This window comes from Rhinopithecus roxellana, chromosome 4 (genome assembly GCF_007565055.1).
Source record: "Rhinopithecus roxellana isolate Shanxi Qingling chromosome 4, ASM756505v1, whole genome shotgun sequence".
Taxonomy (NCBI): domain Eukaryota; kingdom Metazoa; phylum Chordata; class Mammalia; order Primates; family Cercopithecidae; genus Rhinopithecus; species Rhinopithecus roxellana.
The window spans coordinates 151,762,078-151,788,890 of NC_044552.1; the positions used below are offsets into that span (position 1 = coordinate 151,762,078).

A 26,813-nucleotide genomic window follows, 5' to 3' on the forward strand; every position below is an offset into this window, starting at 1 on the left:
ACGAGCCGGAAGTGTGCGGGACCGGACTTCCGGCTGCTCTGTGGGATTCGGGTTCCGGGTTTCCTGGTGGGCGTCAGGGGCCGGCAACAGAGTGGCGGGCGCTACGGCCCTGGAACGGGGCCATGGAGAAGCTGCGGCGGGTCCTGAGCGGCCAGGACGACGAGGAGCAGGGCCTAACCGCGCAGGTAGGAAACCCGCGCCCTCGTCCAGTCCCGGGGCTGCCCGCCGGCCCCGGCCGCAGTGAGGACCGGCCGAGCGGGTGGGGTGGGTGCGAGGCCGGGGGTCTGGGCCTCCTCTGCTCTGCCGGTTGATTTAAGAGGGCTCCGTCTGCTTCCTGGGGAGAATTTGAGAACCTTCCTGTTTCCATGGGGTCTACTTAAACCCCCTTTGAGACCCACCCTCCAACTCTTCAATCTGGTCTTCTAACTCTCAGGAACCCACCAACGCCTGCCTTCGCGGTCCCAAATAATCCATCGCTCCCACACCCTATTTGGTTTTCTGAGCCTAGTGCGGGGTTTGGCCTCCGGCTATGCAGCGTAAGTAGCTATGCAGGGCATTTATCCTGAGAGCTGCAGTGAGCCGAGACCCTAAAGCTTGTTGCATCTGTTTGTCTCTAGAGGTAAAGGAGGTACTATGTGTGTGGGGGAGGTTGGTCTTTTGGAAATAGGGAGACTGGAGGAAAAATAAACAGGACATTGATAAGTGAAATTATATTGAATTAAAAATTTTCTGTTAAGGCAGTGAGCCCTGGTAAGATAATTTTTTTTCCCTTTCTTAATAAAAGCCCTTGTGTCTGCGCCTTACCAGCGAGACTTGATAAGGGTTACTTTCTTCAGCAAGAAGGTTCAAAGTAGCAGTGGAGCAGGAACTGCGGTATAAGTGTTTTTGTTATTGCTTGAGATTATATTGCATGTTATTGTGCGCTGTCGCAGAAGTTGGACATTTAAAATTGTATTTCATAAGGATCTTCTGTTTGTCTCTTCCTGACTTCCTTGTCATTATACTTACTCAGCACTTCTTGTGGGCAGAGTTCTGGGCTAGAGTTTTGGGTTCAGAGAGTGTAAGACAAGTATCTGTTCTCATTGCGCTCTGTAACTCTACATTACCACAGCCACATGTGGCCAATTAATTTTTTTTTTTTTTTTTTTGAGATGGAGTTTTGCTTTGTCGCTCAGGCTGGAGTGCAGTGGTGCGATCTCGACTCACTGCAACCTCTGCCTCCCAGGTTCAAGCAATTCTCCTGCCTCAGCCTCCTGAGTAGCTGGGATTACAGGCACCTGCCGCCATACCCTGCTAATTATTTTGTATTTTTAGTAGAGATGGGGATTTCACCATGTTGGTCCGGCTAGTCTCGGACTCCTGACCTCAAGTGATCCGCCCACCTTGACCTCCCAAAGTGTTGGAATGACAGGCTTGAGCCACAGCGCCTGGAGCAATTAAATTTAAATTAATTAAAATTAAATAAAATTTAACATTCAGTTCCTTAGTCACAGCAACCACATTTCACGTGTTCAGTAGACACATGTGGTTAAAGGCTAGTGTATTGAACAGTGCAGATATAGAACATTTGCATTGCAGAAAATTCTATTGGACAGTGCTACTCTAAACTTTGGAGATGCGAAGGTAATATCACTTATCTTGAGCCCACTGTCTAGAGGGGAGAAAAGATATGTGGAGAAGTAATCAAAGACTAGAATGACTGGCTTGTATAGACAAGTGCTGCGAGTTCAGAGGAGGTGATCGTTCATTAACAAATATTCAAGTTCCTGCATATGTTTGACATTGTTCAAGATGCAGGTGTTAATAACAAGTGACCAGTGCAAATACCTCTTTCACATGGAACTTTAATTTTAATTGGAGGAAACAATGAATAAACAAGTAAGTGTATAATGTGTCAGACAACCACAGAAGTAGTCAGAGCAGATTGAGGAGGTTGGGGTTGCCATATTACTTAGATAAGGCCTTCCTGCCAGGGAATCATGTGTGCACAGCTCAGAAGAGCTGCTGGGATGTCTGAGCGTCCTGTGAATAAGAGCCTCCAAGGCAGAGGGCCCAGCAGATACAGAGTCCCGAGTGGAGTGTAGTCAGCATGTTCAGGGCCAGTAAGGAGGCCAGAGGGGCTCTAGCAGCGGGGCAGAGAAGGGGGACAATTGTAAGAGAGAAGGTGAGGCAGGAAGGGGGATTCTCAATTGTGGGGGTTCTCATAGGCCATAGAAAGGATTTTAGCTTTACTCTGAGGGTGATAGGAAGCCTTGGGGTTTTGAGCAGAGTGGTGGTGTGACCGACTTGGGTTTTAAAGGATCACTCTGGCTGCTCTGTGGAGAACAAACTGTAGAGGCAAGGTTAGAAGCCCAGAGACTGGGCTGGAAATAAGTACAGTTGTCCTGGCAAGAGATGACTGTGGCTCGAATCAGTGATACAAGTCGTTTAAAAAGCAAAAAAGCCTGTTTAAAAAACAAACAAGTGGTCAGATTCTGTAAATAGTCCGAGTGTGCAGCCAGCAGGCCTCACTGTTGACGGATTGGATGTGTGAGTGAGAGGAGGCAAGGATGCCTCATGCATGCGACCTAAGCGTCTGGAGAGGTGGAGTTGCCATTAAGTGAATGTGGGAGGAGCAGGTTCAGGGAGGAAAATTATTTCAGTGTGGATGTGAGGTCTGAGATCCAGGTAGCATCCAAGTGGAGATGTCAGGAAAGCAGTTGAACATAAGACTGTAGAGTTTGTGGGAGGAAATAGGAGAGAGATGAGATCGTCAAGTAGAAAACAGATGAGATCCAAGGTTGGACCTCTGGTTTTCTCTGGTGTGTAGAGGTTTAGAGGATGAGCAGCAGCCAGCAAAGACAGCTGAGAGGATTGGCGAGAGGAGGAGGAGGAGAACCCAGAGAGAAGGATGTCCCAGAAAGTGAGGGAAGAGAGTGCTTTAGGAAGGGGAGGGGACCCAGTATTGTTAATGGTTTCAGAAGTTAAGAGCAGGTTACCTGTGGAGGTTATCAGTTGTCATTCCATGAGAGCAGTCTTGGTGGCTGGATGGGGACAGAGGCCTGATTGAAGTCAGGGGAGAATAGGAAGAAGATGGAGACAGTATGGCTATCTCAGTGATTTTTCCTGTGGAGCAAAGAAGTGGATGGTAGTTGAAGGATGCAGTGAGGTTGGGGAACATGTCATTTTCCCAAGGAAAATGCTGGATGTTTCTGTGCATTGGGAATGGTCCAGGAAAGGGGAAAATTATGGTGCAGGCAAGAGGGGATTGTTGCTAGGGGGCTGTTGAGGAGTGACTTGGAAAGCAGGTGTCTCTAGGGAGGAGGAAGGGGCAGGAAGTGGCAGTGAGGAGGGAAGACACCTGGCTCACTGCCTGTCCAAGTGGTGCAGGATTCGTAGGGGAGAGCGCTGTCCCTAGAGACTAAATTTCAAACCTAGCAGGAAGGCGAGAGGATCCTCAGAGGAGAGAGTGAGGACATAGGGAGGTTTGCTGTTGGTTTTTGGAGATAGGTAGGAGATAAGATGGGATTAAAGGTGCACAGACCTGAATGGGGTGAGGGATGACCTGAGAGTGTTGCACTTCTTGTGCAGCAAGACGTAACCAGGATGGTGGGCACGTTGGAATTGGGTCTTGACAGGGATAGTTCTAGGCCAGTTGAGGAGTTGGGTGAGGCAGTGAAGGTCATAGGGGAGCATGCTGACATCCAGGCTGCGTTGCCCTCCTGTGGAGGTGCTTTGAGCCCAGGGGAGAGGCACGGTAGCCAGAGTTCTGGGACCCCTCCTTTGAGATGTCTGGGAAGAAGTCAAGGAGGGAGAGATGTTGAGCCAGATCTTAGAGAGTTGATCATATTCTTCCCTTGATCACATCCTTCAGTGACTTCCTGCAGCACCTGAATAAAATCCAGATCCCTCCCTTGGCCTCTCAGCCCTTCACTGCTTGTTGGCCCGCTTCCCCACCATCTCCCCAGTGCTTGCCTTGCCCATCCCTCTTTCTCCTCCTCGGTTGGAGCCATTTTCTTCTGCCTGGGAGACTTGACAGTTGCATTTCCTTTTTCTGGAATGCCCCTCCCTGGCTCTTTTCAGAGTTGGATTGGTCACTTCCTGATGTCTTTACTTGGTCACCTCTTTAGAGAGGCCTTTCTAACCCAGTTACTCTGCCCCTGTTTATGTCCTTAGTAAAACCTGCCTCATGAGTTTATTGCCCATTTCCCCCCATCTGAATGTAAGTGCGCTAGGTTCTGTCTTATTCCCTTCTGTGTATGTAGAACCTACCAAGTACCTGACATCTAATAGCTGTTCATAACTACTTGTTGAACAAACAGAGGAGTGAGTTGTTTGGATTTGGGTAACTACCAAGGAGAGGTGAGGGCGTTGGCATAAGGTACTTGTTGGGAGTTAGATGACAAGAATGGCAGGAACATTCTACAGAGTTCTCTTGTGGGAGCCCCTACTGACCCCTGCTGACAGTTTGCGAGATGTCTTAGTCCATTCAGCCTGCTTTAACAAAATACCTTAGACTTGGTGATTTGTAAGCAACAGAAATGTATTTCTTATTGGAGGCCGGAAGTCAGAGATCAAGGTGCGCTCATGGGTTCTTGGTGAGCCCTCCCTCTGCTTCCTGGTGTCACACTGTTGCCTCTGTTTACATCTTGACATGACAGAGAACAGGCAGCTTTAGTCTCTTTCTCATCTTATTAGGGCACGGATCCCATTCATGAGGACTCCACCCCCATGACCTGATCATCTCCTGAAGGGCCGTCTTCCACCGTCACCATGGGGCTGAGGATTTCAGCAAACACTCGGACCATAGCACACGGGTTGAGACAAGTCCATTTGCTTGTTGACTGAGTATTTCATATTTACAAATGGCATTAATTTATCATGTTTCACTTCAAACATCACCGCGTGGAGGATGATAATAAGAGAAAATTGCCTAATATACAATTTAAGCTCTCTCTGCCTCTCCCACTTAGAAGATTGTAAATATATCTACCTTATCTACTTCCCTCACTGTTCCCATGGTGGGTGTGGGTGAGGTGGGTAGTGGGAGAGTGTAGAGAAGCACAAGGAGGAAGCTGTCTTTCCAGGTGGAGGGAGCTCAGGTGGCAGAGGAGACCCCTAGCAGGAGCAGCTGGTGAGGCGGGAGGACAGTCAGGAGAGCCTGTGGGATGTGGGAGTTGAAGAGAACATTGCAAGCAGGAGGGAGTGCCAAAGTGTCCTGTGCTGTTGAATTGGAAAGGATACTGATGTCTCGAAAATGTCCCTTGGAATTAAGGACAGGGAAGTGACTTGTGTCTGCAGGGTTTCAGCCAGGTGAGGCATGTGAAGCTAGAATGGTCAAGGTGAACTTCCCAACCACTGCCAGGCGTGTGCCAGCTGGGGGTCCTGTCCACTCCCATGGCCTCAGATAAGGACTCCTCGGAAAGAAGGCACTGGGCTAGGAAGGGAACTACATGAAAAAGCTTGGGGGCCGAAGGGCCTGGGACCTTGACTGCACCTCCCCAGGGGCTGCACTGCTCCAAGTCTGCACTGTGCTCCGAGTCCGGTGTGCAGAGGGAGCTTTCCTCGGGAGGCCTGCCAGGTAGAGCCTGTGTAATTGCCTGTGGCCAGCCCCAGAATCACTCACAGTGCTGTGGTCTGAATGTCTGTCCTCCTGGAATTCCTATGTTGAGACTTAATCCCCAGTGTGATGGTATGAAGAGGAGGGGCCTTTGGGGTGTGATTAGGAATGGGTTTCATGCCCTAATAAAGAGACCCCAGGCCACATGCAGTGGCTCATGACTATAATCCCAGCACTTTGGAAGCCTGAGGCAGGAGGATTGCTTGGGCCAAGGAGTTCAAGACCAGTCTGGGCATCATGGCGAGACCCCGTCTCTACAAAAAATTTAAAAATTAGTTGAGCCTGATGGTGTGTGCCTGTGGTCCCAGCTACATGGGAGGCTGCGGTGGGAGCCTGGGAAATTGAGGAAACAAAGGACCCATTGCCCTTTCTGCTGTGTGAGGACTCAGAAGGTGTCATCTGGGAACCAGAGATGCCTCACCAGATGCTGAATCTGCTGGTGCCTTGATCATGGACTTCCAGTCTCTAGAACTGTGAGAAATAAGTGTCTGTTGTTTATAAGCTGCCCAGTCCACAGTGTTTTTTTTTTTTTTTTTTTTAAGAGAATTAAATAGTTTTATTAGCTACATACAATTATGGATGATATACAAGCTTCATTCCCATCTATAATGTTATCTGGTACCATTATTCAGTTTAGATGTATTGCATAGGATGTGCCAACAATCTTTTTTTTTTTTCTGAGACCGAGTCTCGCTCTGTTGCCCAGGCTGGAGTGCAGTGGTGTGATCTTGGCTCACTGCAAGCTCTGCCCGCCGGGTTCACGCCATTCTCCTGCCTCAGCCTCCCGAGTAGCTGGGACTACAGTCGCCCGCCACCGCACCGGGCTAATTTTTTTGTTTTTTTTTAGTAGAGACGGGGTTTCACCGTGTTAGCCAGGATGGTCTCGATCTCATGACCTCGTGATCTACATGCCTCGGCCTCCCAAAGTGCTGGGATTACAGGTGTGAGCCACCGCGCCCGGCCAACAATCATTTTTATAACTGATAATTCTGTGATTTTGCTTGGGTGATCCCCTTTAGTGGTGAGCTTCAGGTCACAGCAGTAACTGTGAGTTCAGCTACACCGAGCTTACTGAAGACAATGGCTTCCCCACCCAAGCAGACTGTGAATAATTTCCAAGTAGAACCTGGCATCACCCTGAAGGAATTCTGACTTCACACAAGATCTTGGGGCAGTTTACCAAGATGGCTTCAGAGGAGACTAACTTTACATAGCACGTTTTTAAAAAAGACACATTTATTCAGTGTTGTGATCAGACTGTTACATTTAGCAATCAACAGCATGAGTGCAAAAAAAAATTAAAAATTACATTAAAACCCTTTGTTGGAATGCTTGGTACTTTCCACAGAACAGAAACTAAAATAACCTGTTAATAAAATTAGTCACAAATACAGTCCTGGAGTTTTTTGCTCTACATGAGTATTGTCTAAAACGTATCTTCTTTGTAGCAGCTGGGCTCTGCCACCACTGTGCTTGGCTGACTGAGTTCACAAATCTCTTGTAACCTGTAGCTTCCGTGTCGCGTCTCTGGCTCTCCTCTCCTACTAAGCTTTGTTTCCTGGCAGTGATTAAAATCTTCTGCCAGTGCCATGGCTACTGCTGCTATTGGAACCACCATAGCCACCTTGGTTTTGTGAACCCATTTATGCCTGATGTTCCATTATTGGAACGCTAAGCATGTGGGAGATATTTATATTCTCCTGTTCAATGTCATCGCCAAGGTCTGATTTTTCAAATTCAGAAAAATGCAACCTCAGGCCTAAATGGGTTAAAATCTTCTGCCAGTGCATGGCTGCTGCTGCTACTGGAACCACTCTAGCCACCTTGGTTTTGTAAAGTATTGTAAAGTAAAGTTTGGCAAAGTATTGTTCTCCACCACCATAGGGGCCAGAGCTTCTGCCTCCAAAGTTTCCTCCCTTTATGGGTCCAAAATTTGAAGACTATAATTGCCAAATCATTGGAGCTTCTGCCACCTCCAGAAATGATTCCATCATTACGAAATCCATTACAGCCATCCCTGCTGTCACTGTATCCACCACCACCACTGTGGACAGCTGCCACCAAAGCCATGACCACTGAAGGTCGCTCCATGACTGAAGTTGTCATTCCCACCAAAACCACCTCCACAACCATCACCAAAGTTTCCAGAAGCCCTTCGACCTCTTTGGCTGGATGACGCACTAGCCGTCTCTCGCTTTCACAGGACTTCCCTAACTTCACAGTTGTGGCCAGACACAGTATGGTATTTCTGGGTGACAGTCTTGTCCACAGTCCTGGTTGTCAAAGGCTTCGCAGGCATAGCCCCTTTTCTTGGCACTCCCTCTGTCAGTCGTGATTTCAGTCACTTCAGTTTTTCCATACTGTTCAAGATCTCTTAGGCTATGTTCTTCAGTGTCTTCTTTAATGCCACCAACAAATATCTTTTTCACAGTTCGTGGGGCACCTGGTCTTTGAGAATCTTCTCTTGAGACAGCTCTTTGGTTCCACAGCTCTTCATCCACCTCGTGTGGCCTTGCATTCATGGCACATCCACCTCCTTCACAGTGGCATACAGGACAAAGCCAAAGCCCCCAGAGCGCTAGGTGCTTGGATCTCATGACCACACAATCCATGAGCGTTCCCCATTGCTCAGATTGGCTTCTCAAGTTCTCATCAGTTGTTTCAAAGCTCAGCCCTCCAATGACGAGCTTCCACAGCTGTTTGGGCTCTTTGGGAGACTGACCTAGACTGGAGTGCAGTGGTGTGATCTCGGCTCACTGCAACCTCTGACTCCCGGGCTCAGGTGATCCTCCCACCTCGGTCTCCCAAGTAGCTGGCACCACAGGTGTGTGCCCCCATACCTGGCTAATTTTTGTATTTTTTGTAGAGATGGGAGTCTTGCCATGTTGCCCAGGCTGTTCTTGAACTGGGTTCAAGCGATCCGCCTGCCTCAGCCTCCCAAAGTGCCAGGATTACAGGCATGAGCCACAGTGCCTGGCCTATGGTATTTTTGTTGTAGCAGCCAGCACATAGATTTTTAACCAGGAGCTAGATCCCTTACCCAGCACTTAGAACAGGCACATAGCGGCGCTCAATACTTAGAACAGGCACATAGCGGCACTCAGTAAGTATTGAGCCAGTTAGTGGATGGATGAATGAAGGTGTGAGTGTACAGAGGCTGGAAGGTGAAGTCAAGTAAGCTTTCTGTTTAAGATGGAAGGGGTTTCAGCTTATTTAAAAGTTGATGGACGCAGTTTCAGAGAGTGAGAACACTTTCACTAGAGGAAAAAGCCCAATAGCATAAATTCCCTGAGCAGGTCAGGGGTTGGCTGTAAAGCAGGGTGGACAGGTGGATCTCAGCTCTGTGGGAACCAGGAAAGGATGAGAGCATGGGTGTTCTTACTGGGTGGGTTTTGTGGTTTGGTAGCAGCAGGAAGGTGAGGGAGTTCTCACTGATGACTTTGGGTTTCTGTGTGTGAAGTAGGGGAAGTTGTCTGCTAAGAATGGAAGCGTGGGGCAGGAAGTGGAGGTTCGAAGTGGGTTAGAGTAAAATGCACGTTGAGATAAAGCAAGAAGCCTTAGATTGCCAGGTAGCAGTGTGCAGGCCGTGGGGTGCTGATGAGGACTGGCTCAGGACCCCCCTGCCCTGTGCCTGACTTCACCCAGCAGAGCTCAGCTCAGCACCTCCTGGAGCAGGAGGAGGGAAAGCTGCATTCCGGTGGGATTTTACCAGGTGGAGGCAGCGGAAAGGGAATTGGAATGTTCTGTCGAAGCCACTGAAAAGAAGGAAAAGGGCCGGATGAGGTGTTCAGGAGGCCAAGGAGTCAGCACAGTGGGAGCCAAGGAACCAACCTGCTGTGGTCGGAGAGCGGCAGCCGGAATTTTGGCGATGGTGTAATTTCGGGTAGAAAGACGGCCCTGGGCTGGGTCACGGACTGGAGGGGAAATGCCAGTGGAGATTAGGGAATGAGAAACAGAAAGGCCAGGCTGCCCATGTGGATGTGGAAACCGTGCCAGATGCTGCAAGGATCTGGGTCAGCCCCCTGATCAAGAGTCCTGAATGAGGAGGAGGAAGAGGGTGGCTCTCTAAAGTGTGGACCACAGCAGCCGGTGTGGGGAACAGGCGACTAGGGGAGCGGTCAGTTCTGTCTGGAATGGGCCTGAGGGTCTGGGGATGCCTGTTTATTTTTCTCACTTGTCTGTGCAAGTTTGTCTTTTTATACCCACTGGTATTTTGAAAAAGGAGTGGGAGGAATACTGGGTTCAGTGTCATCATTAGTGGAAAGCCACAAGTGTTTTCTGTGTTTAGATGGCAGAAGCCCACGGGCAAGGCTCAGGTCCTTCCAGCTGTGCTGTTTCCTGGCCCTCCATGGATTAGAGCTGTTCCTCCGCTTCTCCGTCACCTGAAGGGGGTGGGTTTCGGCTGTGCTGTGGGAGCCACTCATTCAGCCTTTGTGGTGTTGCTGCTAGGACTACATTTTCTTGTTATGTTTCTCACCTGCTTTTTAAAAAAATTAATGAAGTTCTAGTTGCCAGCAGTGCTGTGTTTACTGTGGCGGGAATAGGGAGAGCAGTCCCTGCTGAGGGGCCTGTATGCTCTTGGCTTCCCCTTTCTGTGGTAACAGGTAAGTAAAATGATTGACAGTGGTTTTGGAAGAGAAAGAGGTGGCAATTTTATTTCTTTTCTAAGACTAAGAGATTAACAAAGTTGCTGGTTTTGGTGGGATTGCTCCTGATTGTTGGTAAAATACAGCAGCACATAAATGCTTATGGTAAGCAGGCTGGGTGCTATGGCTCATGCCTGTAATCCCAGCACTTTGGGAGACTGAGGTGGGTGATCACATGAGGTCAGGAGTTTGAGACCAGCCTGGCCAATACAGTGAAACCCCGTCTCTACTAAAAATACAAAGAATTAGGCATGGTGGCGTGGACCTGTAGTCCCAGCTAATTGGGAGGCGGAGGTAGGAGAATCACTTGACTGTGGGAGGCCGAGGTTGCTTTGAGCTGAGATCGCGCCTGAGCAACAGGGTGAGACTCCGTCTCAAAAAAAATGCTTGTGATAAGCAGATGTGAGGGTTCCTTCTGTTTCCTAGTTGGAAGATGCACTGCCAGGTTTTCTTTCATGTTGAAGCATTTCGCAGTTTTCCCAGTTAGCAGTTAGGAACTCTGTATTTGTTTCTGTATCCTGGACAATTTGCAAGACTTGAGACAAATCATTTGCTTGTGGATTGAATATTCCATGTTTACAAATGGAAATAATTTGTCATGCTGTTTCGTTTTAAAGATCAGTACATGGAAGATGGCAATAAGAGGAAAAAATACCTACTTTTATACAAATAACCATGCTGTTTCATTGCTGAGAGAAGAACTGGCTATTGAAAACCAGCGTTGAACTTGTGAACAATGGGGTGATTTGAACTTGTAAAAGAAGGAAAAATGGATGCTTTTTCCTGTCACTAAATCCTCACATCATTGTGGACTCACCCTAACCTTTAGAAATCATTAGTTTATTCTTTCCATTTTTAATTGACAAATAAAAATTGTATACATTTATTGTGTACAGCGTGATGTTTTGACATGTATACTTTGTGGGATGGTTAAATCAAGCTAATGAACATATCTCTATTTTTTTTTTTTTTTAACAGATCATTACTATGTAGTTCAGTCTTTCCAGTTTATTCTGGCCTGCGTAGTTAAAATATACTTAGTGTGTATTCATATTCTTCCTGATCAGTAAGAATGAAATTTAGATGTTTTTATAGGCAAGTTCACTCTTTGTTTAAAATCAAGTGTTTAGTTTTGCTGTAAACAGATGACATTGCTGGAAACAAGAATGTCTGTGAATTAAAACAAAATGTAAAAAACATTTAAAATGTGTTAAAGAGTGATATATGTTTCATTACAGAATACTTAGTTATTTTTATCTGCTTTTCATGCTACATAAGGATTCACAGATTAATCTCTTGAGGTAAGGAATGTAACCAAAATGTATTTTGAGCTGTTGCATATGGAACTTCGTCTTATTTTTCATTATTCTTGAAAATATAAGCATGTAGTCTTATTTTTAAGTGGATGTGGTAGTATAAATTAGAAATTTAAATTTTGGAATATAAATCCTTACTGTGTGTGTCTAGTTTCTTGCACAACTGTTGTCGATATACTTTTTTTAGCCTTATTGGGAAAGTATGTTTTAATAGTATAATTAGTAATCTGAGTGTGTTTATTGCACCCACTGTTTCTGGGTTATCATACTGTAGGAAGTAGACACAGTAATTTCTACTCTTTTCCCCGCATAATTTGGCTAGAATTTGCATGCTGTGTAGGAATGCTGTTGCTCTAGAATAAATGATCATTTCAAAGTATGTTTTTACAGTGGTGGAGGAGGGGCCCAAAGCTTTCATGGCTTGGATTGAAAGAGCTTAGAATGGGCACCGTCTGGTGTGTGCTGTGGTGGTCTCTGCTGGGGCTGCTCAGGCTGCCTCCTGTAGGTGGCCAGCGTCCTCTACCCTCTATGGGGTGCAGTCACCCCACTCCACCCCCGGCCTGCAGCCAATGACCGGCCGAAGGGAGGTGGCGTCTAGAAGGCCAGCCTCTGCCTCATGGCAGGACTTGGCAGTGCAGTGCGTTTACTCTTTCCCAGCCTCAACAGTTTCAGTGTTTGGCCTGGCCTGTTTATCTGCCCGCTGTATTTTTTTAATCTTTGTATATTTTATAATATATCTCCCATGTCATTTTATCCATATCAGTGTATATTGGCTGTCCCTAACAGATAAGGACTTTTGCGAAACATATTATCAGACTTAGCAAAATTAATGGTTATTCCTCAGCATCATGTGCTACCCAGACCATGGTCATATTACTCATAACAACCGTGGAATCTTAGTATTCTTAAATGACACTGTGATATGCAAAATAAATTATTTAGACTGTGTGTTAAAACTTTGCTTAAATTTAGTTAAAAGAATCAGATTGGTAGTGAATTAAGACTATATTCTCAATTTTCCTATTTTTTATTAAGGTCCTGGATGCCTCATCCCTTAGTTTCAACACCAGATTGAAATGGTTTGCCATCTGCTTCGTATGTGGCATTTTCTTTTCCATTCTTGTGAGTTAAGGCTTTATATTGTTTAATAATTTTTATTTTGTGTTAGACTAATAATTCCATTTAGTACCAAAAACGAATGTCCTTTACTGAATCCCTGTTAGACTATTTTGGTGGAACGTATTTATTGAACTGAAATAAAGGGGTAGAGATCAATGAAAATACGTAGAAATTAATATTTTGGGGAGTTTTGTTGAAGTAATTTAAGAAAAATTTATCAGTGTGTTAAAAGATCTGGAAAATCAGTAATCTAGATGTTTATTACCTTTTCATACTTGACATTTAGCATGAATATTTAACTTAAATAGACTGAGATTTACTGATAAGCACAAAAAAAGTTTTGTTATGGCTCATTTATATATGCTAGTGCAAATAGGAAGATTCAAGTTAGTGTATAACATTGAAAAATAACTGTTTTTTCTGTGTAATCAGACTAGACTGTCTACAAGCAGATTTGTATTTAAACATTTGTATTTGCATAATATTGGTATTGTATTACTGCAGTAGCACATTTATATTTTAACCATTAAAATCATAAAATTATTTTTAAATAACTATAATATCTTAACTTAGGGAACTGGATTGCTGTGGCTTCCGGGCGGCATAAAGCTTTTTGCAGTGTTTTATACCCTCGGCAATCTTGCTGCGTTAGCCAGGTACGTTTGGCTTCTCAAAATATCTGGTTTGCTCTTGCTACCAAATTCACCTTTCTAATAAGCACTTTCCCAGTAGGATGTTTATGTAGCTCTGTGCATATTGTGAATTCAGCCACAGGATTTGCGTTTATTAAATAAATATGTATTGACTGCTGCTACATACCGTCTCCCATAACAGACGGTATTAGTGCTAGGAATAGCCAGCCTTTGTGGGGCACTTACTGTGCGGGACTGTTCTAAGTGTTTTATATGTATTACAACGAGCTTGTGAGGTAGGCAGTGTTATCATCCCCGTTTATAGCTGGAGATAATAGCACAGAGCAGGGGAGTCAGTGCTGCCCGTGGCAATGAACCTAAATTGTGGCTGAGGTGGGAATCCTGCAGACGGTGGGCTCCGGAGCCCAGGCTTGGAGCTGCTGCACTCTAGGCCTTGCTCTTGTGGAGCTTACATTTTAATGAAGATGTTCACATCATAAGCCAGAGAAAGATCGAATGGCATTGGTGCTGTGCAGAGAATTAAACTAGGGTGCGGCAGTAGTGACTGAGGGCTACTTTAGGTTGGGAGTATGAGAATCCCTCTTGGAGAACCTTTGACACATCCTTGGGTTGTTATGTGTCTTAGTCCCTTTTGTGCTGCAGTAACAGAATACTGTAGACTGGGTGACTTAGGAAGAATAGAAATTTTTCTCACAGTTGGAGGCCTGAAGTCCAAGGTTAAGGCACTGGCAGACTCAGTTTCCTGCTGATGGATGCATCCCCCAAGGAGAAGATCCCTGTGTCCTCCCAGGGCAGCCTCTCCTCCAAGTGCCTTTGATCCCTGTCAGAGGAGTTCTCACAGCCTAATCCGGTCTTCATATACCACACTGAGGACACCTACGTTTTGAAGAGGATGCCTTCACACCATAGCATGTTTATTGGAATAGTTGTGACGTTTCTTTATAAAGTTAAGGAAAAAATAAAACAGATTTAGCGAGAGATTTTTAACTAAATAAACCAACAGGGTTTCTTTTTTAAAACAGTTTATTTTTGCATAGCCAGATACATTAGTAGACCTGTACCTCAGTTAAACTTTATTTGTTTCAAATAGTACATGCTTTTTAATGGGACCTGTGAAGCAACTGAAGAAAATGTTTGAAACAACAAGATTGCTTGCAACAATTATTATGCTCGTAAGTAAATAGTGCATTTTTAAAACTTTTATGGAAGTATTTGCACTGTTATTTTATGAATAATTGCCTGTTCTTAGGTATGTATACTTGTTGTGCTGAATATAATAATTATATCTGGCCAGGCCTGGTGGCTCACGCCTGTAACCCCAGCACTTTAGGAGGCCGGATCACCTGAGGGCAGGAGGTCAAGACCAACCTGACCAATATGATGAAACCCCGTCTCTACTAAAAATACAAAAATTAGCCCGGCATGGTGGCATGTGCCTGTAATCCCAGCTACTTGTGAGGCTGAGATAGGAGAATTGCTTGAACGTGGGAGGCGGAGGTTGCAGTGAGCCAAGATCGTGCCATTGCACTCCAGTCTGGCCAACAAGAGTGAAGCTCCGTCTAAAAAAGAAAAAATAAAAATAAAAAATTATGTCCTGTGTGTTACAGCGTTCAGATGGTACAGTATTGTCTAAGACTACTGGCTGGGTAAAGCCCGCTTCTGTTGCGTATATGGAATGGTGTAGCTGTGTATTTAAATGAACCCTAGAGCTGAGTTTGCTTTCATTTTTAAGCCCTGCCGATGGTTTCATAACGGATTGTTAGTTTGTACCCTTTGGAGGGTGGGCGTAGACACCCTCCAGAACACCCTCCATAGACACCATACTTCTGTGTCCTTAGAATATTCTTAGGGAGATTCAGCGTCCTTTGTCATCTGACTTTTGTCCCTTTCCTGTGTGCTGACTTGACACATTCTAACAATATGGCTCCCGTAACAGTATCTTTAAATGTGCTTTCATTACGTTGTGGGTTCTCTCTACAACTCTCAGGTCATCGTTCTTGTTTTCTTGAGCCTGGGTGGTGGGTAGATTAGAGTTTACGCTTTGGCTGGAAAGGTTGTTTCCATTCTCACACAGGTGCCAGGTGTTCAGCTGTTCGTTTCGTGTATTGTGGGCAGGAGGGGGACCCAAATCTCTTCTCCATCCTGCCTCTGTCTCCTAACTCACCTGGTCTGTGTCTCTTGTGGATTTCTTTTGCCTTCAAGCATTTATGATATTTAAAGGATTTAAATATCACCATTATAACTATTAACATGAGCTTTCCAAACACAGCTAACCTATGTTAATTTACAAGGAAATGTTTGTTAACTCTAATCTGCCTGGCAGTCTTCTCCCATCCCCTCACTAGAGGAAAAACTCATTTTTAGCTTTATTTATTATGTCTTTATTCAGCTTAGTATTTTCTTACTTTTGTAATCTCCAGTTATTTTGAATTTCCTATAACAGCATATGTATCAACATATATATAAACATTTAACTTTAGCTTACGAAGAAATTATATTTCACTGTTAGAATATAAGTAGTTTATATTCCACGAAGATTTTAGTTAGATTAGTTTTATTTAAGAAATCCTGGCACTTATCCCTCAACCTTTTCAGTAACATACTGTACCTTACAAAAACACACATCAAATTGAGAGAATGTGGGAGCGTTTGAACATATAAGATGTTTCCCAAGGTGGAGCACTTTGATTGGTTTGATTTGCTGCCCACATAAGATCATGCCTAGTAATGGCGGTGAAGAGGCTCTGTCACGTAGAGCCTTGCACGTGCCAGCTTCTAGCTCAGGCCCATCATGGATGCACTCTACCTTATTCATTACAACAGCCCTTTAAAGCATGTGGGTAGGAACTCTCCTCATTTTAAAGAGAAGAAAACAGGTTTAGACAAGTCCACTGACTTCACCAAGGACCCTCAGATAGCAGGCGTCAGAGCTGGAATCTCTTTAGGTCTTTCCAACACCACACCGCCCACCTCTCACGTTCACTCCTGTGCCTACTTGCTTTCACAGGGATGAGGAATGATCATTTTTCAATTTACTTAACAGAGTAAATTATTAGTTGCTTCCAATTTGCCAAGGAATATTGCAGTCGTAGACTTTAAAGTAAAATAATACTTACAGAAAATGTAAGTAAAACTAGTCAGCTGTATTCTTACTTTTGTTCTATAGTATATTACCTATGCAAATGAATGCAGAATAGTTTATGCATTTCTATCAGGCTTTTGAAAGGGTCTCAAATTTATAATCTACTCTTTCTTCCCTTGTAGTTGTGTTTCATATTTACCCTGTGTGCTGCTCTTTGGGTAAGTTATGCCAGCCCTGCTGGCTTTCAGTTAACTCTGTGCCCCCTCCCCAGCTGAAGTGTCATCACACCGTTATGTTAAAATAGCTCATCTGGTTTTTAAAAACTCTCTAAAGATTAGGTATTCCTAAAATTTGAGATGTTAACGTCCAGCTAGTGGCTAAAAATACCATAGATTCTACTGTCCACAGCATAGAGGTAGTCAGTAAACCCACATGTACACACATGCTCACCCATCCAGCTAGTGGCTAAATGTGCCATAGATTCTGCTGTCTACAGCATAGAGGTCGTTAATAAACACACACGTGTGCCCGAGAGCTCACCTGCTTGTGGGCCCGGTTGGCTCCTCTGACAGTGCCCTGTGTGGTGAGAGGCCCTGGCTCAGGGGCTGTGCTCTCTCCCTCATGCTGCCGCAGGGGTGCCCTGTGACTCTGCAGTGGTGAGGCAAGTACGCTCCAAGTAGCAAGGTGTAAAACCAATGGAGAAGGCCAGAAAACGCAGATAGTAACAACAGAGAGACAGAGGAACTGAAATCCTCCTCCTACCCCGTGGAGAAGGTTAACAGCTCTTCACTAGCCTTTAAAGAAGTCATAATGTTACAATTCCGTTTACTTTTTGATCTTCCTGATTCTACATCATATTTTTCTATTGTACTCAACCTATTTTCCCAAAAGGGTTTGAAGCAGTTCTTGAACTATCAACAAGAAAAGTCCCATTTTAAAGAAGAAAGGGTAGTTTAGACATATTCTAACAGAAATATTCCAGATTTTTTTTATTTTGGTGATGTAAGGACAGAACTTTAGTTATATGAGATTGATTTACGTGTCATTTATTAATGATAAAAGAATATTCTTGCACATCTCTATAGAACATTGATTTTTGGTTTTGGAATTGTCTGTTTACTATAAACAGTAGACTGAAGATAAATAAGTAAAACACTGATGGACAAGGAATTCTCAAAATAGATCTTTTAAAACAACCATGGAAACTGATTATATTATTCCAGAAGATCACAATAAAATACAATTTTCCTTCAAAATGTCACTCAAGGAGCAAATAGGCATGAGTAAAATAAGTAAATTTCACATGGGGCATACAGATCTCAGTGGGATTTTAAATGTTGAATCTAGATAAGTTAACATTGACTTTAAAGACCTGACCACCTTTAAAAGTTTAATGTTTTCAGCCTATGCACGATTGTTTCAGTAACATTTATTTAAAGTCACATATTTTGCAATATTTAAATTAATGGATATAGTTTTATAAAGGAAATTATTTTGTGGATTCTAAAGTTTCAGACCAACTGTATCTTAAATTTATCACACTAAAATTTAGTAAAGAAAATAAATGAAGCCATCTTCATTTTTGAAAGAGAAGAATTAAGTTTGATTGAGAAAGCTGTTTTAAAACTTTGAAACTCATAATTCCTCTGTTTTTGCTACTGTTAGTGGCATAAGAAGGGACTGGCCGTGTTATTCTGCATATTGCAGTTCTTGTCAATGACCTGGTAAGTCTTTCCTCATCCTGGTAAAATGTTAAAATTGCCTGAGATGTGACAAGCATTTCGTCTGGTGTTTCGGAGCCAGACAGGCCCTGCAGGCTCAGAGGAGGGGAGGTCTGGGATGAGTCCTGTTGGAGTTGACAGCGTGGCTCAGTGGTACTGTTAGGGAGAAGTATGGGGTGCTGTACTCGTGTAGTTACGTAGTGATGTGTTCTGCTTTTTTCTAATGTGAGAAAGAAATAAGAAAAGTAGGTGATGCCATGTGAAAACATGAAAGTGAGACCAAATCACAGGGTGAGACCAAGGGAAGATGAGTTTCCCTGCATTATCCACTCTATTGCTGGATAAATACAAGGTGGAATTTATCTTAATGTTGACTCTGTGGCCCTGTGATATCTGGAGATGTCTTCTGAATTGGCAGTGATTAAATACTTCTTAAGTTACTGGTTGAGCAGCCCAAATCCAAAATGCTTCAGGATCCAAACTTCTTTCTTTTTTTTTTTGAGACAGTCTCACTCTGTCACCCAGGCTGGAGTACAGTGGCATTATCTTGGCCCACTGCAACCTCTGCCTCCTGGATTCAAGTGATTCTTGTGCCTCAGCCCCTCAGGTAGCTGGGATTACAAGTGTGAGGCACCATGCCCAGCCCAAAATCCAAAACTTCTTGAACGCTGACATGATGCTCAAATTTGGTTGATAACCAGTAAATGTAATGCAGATATTCCAAAAATCCAGAAAAATCCAGTATCCAACACATTTCTAGTCTCAAGCATTTCAGATCAGAGATGCTTCACCTGCACTGCCTTTCCCACTCCAGTTTTGTGAATATTCAGTCATGCTCTGGTTCCTACTCAGACTCTCCTCCTCTTAGCCTTTTTGTGTCTTGTACTCTAAGAATTCATCAGCATAGAGGCCATAAATATCCGGGCGGTTGATTAAACGTGCCCTACAACTCCTGTGCCCCTCCGTGTTAGTGAAGAGTGCTTTTCCTTTTCCTTTTCCCTTTCCTTTAGAGCAGCTCTTGCTTGCTTCCTAATTTTTGCTTCCTGGTTTTGCCATTTTACATTCCTCTTACTCGATGTTACCCAGTTTGGGATCACCTTTCTTTTGGCCCTCTTTTCACTGACAGGTGAAACATCAATGAATGTTAAATGCAATTCTCTGTATATCTCAACCATATAATGTTCCTTACTCTTTTTCATTGATTTAGTGAAGAAACCTAAATTTAAATCTCTTGGTTATTTTCTCTAGTATTTTGCCTTTTATTGCCTAATTTGTACCTAATAATTGATTTATCCCAAAGGAGACTATAAATATCAGTTTTGGTACAGTTTCTATTTTATTATAAGAAGCTCAAACTTCAGCATGCACCAGAATCACCTAGAGAGCTTGTTTAAAGGGCAGGTTGCTTGTTAAAGCAAGCTTGTGATTTAGGAGGTTTAGGGTAGGGCCTAATAATTTACATTTTTAACAAGTTCCCACATGATACTCTCACTGCTGGTCGGGGTCACACTTTGAGAACCACTGTACAGTCTCATGGTGCTGTGTTTATTATAAGGTTAGACATGGCCTTTTGGCATAAAGAAAAACCATGATTCAGATGAAGATTCAACATGCTTGAATATTTCTTGCAGGTATAGCCTGTCGTACATCCCATATGCAAGGTGAGCTTGTTTGAATTCTGTCTTGTTTCTGGTTCTTATCTTCACACAAATAAATGAATTTAAGTAATTTTTACATAAAAATACTATTTAAACACTTTTTTGGGTTGATCTTAATTTCCTGAAAGGAAATAAACTTTTTTTTTTTTTTTGAGATGGAGTCTCGCTCTGTCGCCAGGCTGGAGTGCAGTGGTGCGATTTCGGCTCACATTGAAATCTCTGCCTTTCAGGTTCAAGATTCGCACGCCTCAGCCTCCTAAGTAGCTGGGACTACAGGCGCGTACTACCATGCCTAGCTAATTTTTTTTTTGTATTTTAGTAGAGACGGGGTTTCACCATGTTGTCCAGGATGGTCTCAGTCTCCTGACTTTGTGATCCGACTGCCTTGGCCTCCCAAAGTTCTGGGATTACAACCGTGGGGCCACCGCACCCGGCAATAGACATATTTTCAATGAGATGAATAGAAGCTTGCCATGATAATGTCTGTGTGGAAACATTTTGGTGACATGGAGCAACTGTGTGGGGAGTATCCTCCCGCCCTGCTGCCTGGCATGCAGTAGGGAATGTGGATGAGATTCTGGACCCTTCCGTGGCTTCAGGAGTTCAGAAAATAGGACACAGAGACTCCAGGAAAACAAATTCTACTTAAAAAAAGGAAGTTATGGCTGAGTGCGGTGGCTTATGCCTATAATCCTAGCACTTTGGGAGGATCACTTGAGGTCAGGAGTTCAAGACCAGCCTGGCCAACATGGCAAAACCTCATTTCTACTAAAAAATACAGAATTAGCTGGGCATGGTGTGCGTGCCTGTAATCCCAGCTACTCAGGAGGCTGAGGTGGGAGAGTCACTTAAACCCAGGAGGCAGAGGTTGCAGTTAGCCAAGTTCGTGCCCTTGCACTCCAGCCAGGATGAGAGCCAGACTCCATCTCAATAAAAAAGGAAGTTACTGGGAAAATGAGGGCTTGCACATAAATGCTTATTTTTAGTCAGCAAAAACAGTTGTATGTCAAGAGGTAACTGGCATTTTAAAATATTTTTCCAGAGAAATGTATTTAGCCGTGGAGGAGAAAACAAAACGAGTTCCAATTTTCAATCTGATAGATTTAGAAAAAGATTCTGGTGAGGCACAGCTTTGCCTGTTTGTGAAATTCAAAGATATGTTTTATATTTAAAAACAGCAAAATTGTCTGATTAAGACGAACAATGAAGCAAATTGGTAGAAATTTTATTTTTATTCCGTTTCAAATGTATGATTCTTTCTGATAGATACTTATAAGGAGAAAAAGCAAAACAGAGTCAGCTACAGGTGAGAAAACTGCTTAACCAAGAGTGTGCAAGGGTAATTTACCATGCCTAGGAGCTTTAGGGCAAGGAGACCTCCAGTACTTCTTGGTGCCGAGGAAAGGACCTCTAGACATGATGCCCCGTACAAGAGGCTCTGAAGAGATGGCAGGACTTCGAGAAAATGACCAGCCTCTCCAGACACTTAGTAGGATCCTGCACTTGAGAGCAATAAGCAATGTACAGATTTTGCCTATAAGAATTTTATTAGTGGATGTTTTTAATGGCCTAGGTGAAAGCTTTTTTAATGAAAGTATCAAGTAATAACAGTTTTGGAAAAAAATATGAAAGGTCACACTTTAATCTTTTTTTAATTCTGAGGATTCAGTTATAAACATTACACTTTTAAAACTCAGTTCATTAGTCTTTTTTTTTTTTTTTTGAGATGGAGTCTCATTTTGTCACCCAGGCTGGAGTGCAATGGCGTGATCTCCGCTCACTGCAACCTCTGCCTCCCGGGTTCAAGAGATTCTCCTGGCTCAGCCTCCTGAGTAGCTGGGATTACAGGCACATGCAGCCATGCCCAGCTGATTTTTGTATTTTTTAGTAGAGATGGGGTTTCACCACATTGGCAGGCTGGTCTCGAACTCCTGACCTCAAGTGATCTACCTGCCTTACAGGCATGAGCCACCTTGCCTGGCCTAGTTGTTTTAAAACATTAAATCTTTGTGCCGGGTGTGGTGGCTCATGCCTGTAATCCCAGCATTTTGCGAGGCTGAGACGGGTGGATGGCTTGAGCCCAGGAGTTTGAGACCAGTCTGGGCATCAGAGCCAAGACCCTGTCTCTACCAAAAAAAAAAAAAAAAAAATTAGCACGGTGGTATGCCCTATACAGTCCCAGTTCCTTGGGAGGCTGAGGTAGGAGGATCTGTTCACACCACTGCACTTAGCCTGGAAGACAGAGCAAGAACCTATCTCAAGAAGAAAAAAGTTAGATCTTCTGTTAGGTTATTTTTGGTATTTAAACTTATTTCTTTGTATTGAGATCAGTGTATATGGCAGTAAAAATTTCTTAAGATAAATACCATGTCAAAAGTTAGCAAAATGTTTTCACGTCTCAGCTCTTAATCTTAAATGATACTGAACAAAGTTTTTGTTAATCAGAAAGTGTGCTGGAGCATCCCCTGAGTTCTGTTAAAAACGGTGATTTAGCAGGAACATTTTCTGCAGCTTTGCTCTTGAGGAATATTATATTCTGTTTTTTTCCCTCTTTTTTCTACCAGGGATGCAGTTATTAAATGCTGTTCTTCTCTCCTAAGTTGAAAATCAGAAACTCATGGAAAAGAGCACTCGAATGTTGGTACTCTGTGTTTGGTGAAGTTTGCTTTTCCCCATAAAATATTCCAGAAACAACTGAAGTGACAGTTGAAGACCGTTTTGTACTAAGTCTCATTTTGTATACTGGTAAAAACTACATGCTTGATTAAACCGTTAAATGCTTGTAACTTTAAATTCATTATGTGTCATTAATATGCTTTTCCAAAGGAGATTTTTAATCACTGCCAGTCGTCAATTATTTTTAGCCGATTTTGAAAGCTTTTCGAAACAGCTTTGAAATGTGAATATTTAAGGGTAGACCTGTGCTGCAAGATAATTCAGCTTTTTTGGCTTTTAAAAAATGTCTGCATTTTTAAGACTTTTTTTTTTTTTTTTTTACTTTAAATGTGAAACTTCTTATTTTAAGCTAAAAATTGCTTGCTATATGTAATAAAAATAATATATAAATCTTTACAATTTTGAAATAAACCCATCCTTGGAAAAACATTTTCTGAATCAAATTTATAATATTTTAAGTGACTCAATCCAATATTTAGGCACTATACAGTCTTTCTGTAGAAAAATGAGTAAGATACAGTCTCCCCTAAATAATACTGCTAAGTATAAATTGTGAGAGAGAATGGGACTGACAGCAGAGCCCATTCCAGGAAGTGCAGGGGGAGGAGGTGAGGTGGCATTGGCTGTGCAGGTGTCAGGAGAAGTCAGGCCACCGGACAGTAATGGCAGCAGGAAGCTACCTTCACCTCAGGCTGGAGGAGAAGCAGAGAGGGAGGAGAACTAGCCAGCGCCCTCCTCCTTCCCGCAGGTCTCCCACTGGCTGTCCTGGTCTCCTCAGTTGCCAGGGAGAGGCAGATAGGCGGGTGCCAGCATGATGTGGTGGTGCCAGCAGGAGGGAAGGCAGCCCTATGTCTGTCCAGGGTAGGGAGAGTTAATAAAGAGCGCACAGCAAGGTAATGGGAGCATCACTTTCTGCACAGTCAGCTTAGAGGAGAACTGGGGGGGGTGTCCTTGAGGGGCAGCAGGCAGATGGGCAGAAGGGAGCCTATGTGCCTCAGGTTGGTGGTGGCCGGACCTTGTAGTTGTTATTCCAGTCATTAGGTGTGGCTCAAGTCCAGGAGTAGCATTGTGGGGAGAGAGACGAAGCTGGCAGGGAGCCAGGATCAGGCCTTAGGAACCTGGAAGTCAGGCATATGCTTGGGAAAGAAGGTACAGGAAAAGAGTGAGTTCTGGTGAGTGGGCGGACACTGTGCTTGGTGCTCAAGGAAGATGCAACAGACGTCCTTGTCCTCAAAGACTTTACGATTACGGGGACAGACGTGTTCCCAGTTGTTACAGTGAGGTGTGGGGACTGGCTTCAGAGATGTCCACAGGGCCCGGCGGACGTGTGGAGGACAGCTCACCCAGCTGCAGGGAGGGTGATGAGCAGAGGGGCAGAAGAAGAGGGTGGTGTGGAGGGGCACAGCGTGGCCTGTGTGGAGCACCACGGAGGACGCAGGGCTCCAGAAAATGTGACGGAGCTGGAGTTTGAGAATAGCAGCAGCCTGAAGAAGAATCTTATTTTAGACAGTAGGTGACAATGGGAGTAAAGAAAAGACATGTCAGTCTGCAGAAGAGACTAGGAAGATCTGAAGTCATGTGCTGAGCTCTGGCTGGGGCCTGGTTAGTCCGTGGGCTGGCCCACAGCCCTGCGGCGTGGCCGAGTCTCCATGCCATACAGAGGCGCAGCTGCCGTGGTGACTCAGCCTGCGTGGCAGGGGCAGGTGTGGCCAGCTTGTGGGCTGTGGAGGCTGTGCCCCCTGTTGTGCTCTGCTGCCTCCCCAGAGTCATTTTTCTGCATCCGCGTTTGTCAGCCACAGAAATGTTCCTCTAGGAACATTTCCCCCCGGCATTGGGACTCTTCCTGAGAATTGTCTGTTGAGCTTCATTTCTGCCCAGGTAGACTTAAGCATGGAAACGGCTCTTTGCTTCCCATTTGCTCTGTATTGGTGGCAGATTTGATCTGATCAAAGTATGGGGTCTTCTAGGAGTCTGTGTGAGATAAGTCAGGGGTGAGCTTGACAAGTGTCACATCCGGGCAGCCTGAGAGCTTAGAGCAGGGACTGGTGGCACAGGCGGTAAGCTCGCGCCTAGCTCTAGAGGAATGAATCCCAGTCTTCCAGAACTGAGGGATAAACTGGAGGCCACACTTAGAGTAACCGTTTGGAGCAATGTGGGTTCAGAAACTACCTCTGATTGATGCAGGGGTCGGGGGGTGAGGGGTAGTTCTAGGACAGGATATGGAGTAGCTTTGGGTCCACCATGGGGTGTGAAGCGTGGCCTCAGGATAGAGAAGGGTGTCATTCAGTCTGCCCAGGTGGTAGAGAGAGACACCTGAGTTCAGACAAGGGTGTTGCCTTGCTCAGAGCTCTCAGGCTTCCTGGATGGATAGGATGGATGCCCTCGGTCTCAGTCCAGACACCGGCAGCAGGGCAGGCATGCCTTGGGCTCCAGAAGGCCTGGGTTGGTGCTGGAAAGGACTAAAATTGGTGAGCACAGGCTCTGTTGGGGTGATCAGACCCAACACCAGGTCATGGGGGTGACAAAGTCCGGTGGAGTCGAAGGACTGAGAAAAAGTTTGAGAGAGAAGGGTGGGACACCAGGGGGGCCATTGCCATCGGGGAGGTTGCGAAGGCCCGAGCTCTGGGAGCCCACAGTATTTACTGGTAATCCAACAAAGAAACAGGTAGTGAGAACGTGGATGTCAAAAGGGCAGGCACATGATCTACAGCTGTGACAGTTTAGCATTTATATGGAACACATTCTGCTACTTGAGATAATGGGAATAGGGGCCTAGGAAGGCTAGAAGCAAGGAGCCAGCAAGTCTGGACACATTCCAGAGGACATTATGCAAGCCCTGCCTCAGTTTCCCCCAACACTCAGCTTTTTCCCAACATGCCCCCCTTTTTTGTAAAAGAGAAGGTATCATTACTATCATTATTAATAGCTATCATTAGCAAGGTGATTGCAGGCTGTGCAGCCCTTAACTGCTGGTATGTGACCCAGCTTCTCCTAGCCCTTATTCAAACTGGAGTCACTCTGGTTTGAACGCTTCCAACATATCTCCCCTTTCCCTTTTACAAGAGGACCCTTAATCCTAGGGGTTGCAGAAGGATGAAGGTCCATCTTCCATAACTTCTTCATGCTGAATAAGGGCGATGATACTTCTGCCTAACTATTAGGGTCTCTCGTACTCAGGGTAGAGAGTAGTTGAGTCAGAAAGCATTGGTCCGTTAAGCATCGTGACTCCGGTCGGTCCTCTTTCCATCTTTGCATTCAGATTCAACTGGCTCATGGCTCGTACTGGGGAAACCCGGTCCATGGTTGGGATTCATGGGTCCCTCCAGTCTCCGGTTCCATGGTTGTACACATCTTGAGGGTATCCACACAGTTCGTTCATCTCCTGCAAAATCACAAGCATACCTCACCCCCACGTTAGTAAATCTACTGAAACAGAAGTAAAAACTTTTGTGGCTGTAGCCGGGAGGCCACCGATAATGAGAAACAGGCCTTTTCTGATTAACAGAAGGCATAGAGAAAGCAAATCGAGGCTTTTCAAACCTTCAATTCGCGCTGTATGGGGGGGGGGTCCACTAGATGCTATGGCTGATAAATCTTCAGATGTTTGGTGGGCACCCACATAGGCACCTGATTGTCAGCTGGAGAGACACAAGCAAATCGTCTTCCCCATAAAATTATCTTTAGGCAGGGATCGGAGAAAGTAGATTCAGAGGTAAGGAGAATTTGGGGGCCTAATGACTTCCTGATGTTTGATACGTGTTCCCTCGGAAGTGAGGAATTCCCTTTCTCTCCATATTGCTGCGTGGGCATGGAGGACTAGGTAAGCATACTTAGTGTCTGTATATATATTTACCTTTTTTCCTTCTAATTCTAGTGTGCAATGGCCCCTGCTTTTGCTAGGATGTCTCTCCCTAACAAAGGAGTGGGGCTTTCAGGCATAATTAGAAAGGCATGTGAGAAGAGTCAAGTTCCCCAGTCACAACTCAGTGGCTGGGAGAAGTATCTAGTGACCGCCTGTCCCAGGACCCCTCGGAGAGTGACAGATCTGGAGGACAGTTGTCCGGGACAGGAAAGTAAGACTGAGAAGGCTGTGCCAGTGTCCAGGAGACAGTTAACTTCCTGGCCTTCAATGGTCAAGCATACCCGGGGCTCTTGTGAGGGTGATGGCATGGGCTGGCACTTGCCCCAGGCACCCTCAGTCCTGCTGCTGGATCATCTGGTTAGTGGCTTCTGACTCAGAGGACCTTTGTCCCCCAGGGCAGTGGGCCTTCCAGTGATTCCCTTGACATAGGGGCATGGACGAGGGGGCGGCTAATTTCTATTCGGACAATCTTTTGAAAGTG

The 26,813-nt window shown here is 44.7% G+C and overlaps 1 protein-coding gene across 1 annotated transcript; it reads left to right on the plus strand.

The window, feature by feature from the left end:
- Positions 1-3: 3 nt before the first annotated feature.
- Positions 4-22,897, plus strand: SFT2D1 (SFT2 domain containing 1). Its single transcript, XM_010371682.2, has 8 exons — positions 4-185; positions 12,597-12,683; positions 13,254-13,336; positions 14,424-14,505; positions 16,598-16,633; positions 18,081-18,139; positions 19,768-19,797; positions 22,359-22,897. The coding sequence occupies exons 1-8, from the start codon at positions 123-125 to the stop codon at positions 22,396-22,398; spliced, it is 480 nt and encodes a 159-aa protein (XP_010369984.1). The 5' UTR covers positions 4-122; the 3' UTR covers positions 22,399-22,897.
- The last annotated feature ends 3,916 nt before the right edge of the window (positions 22,898-26,813 follow it).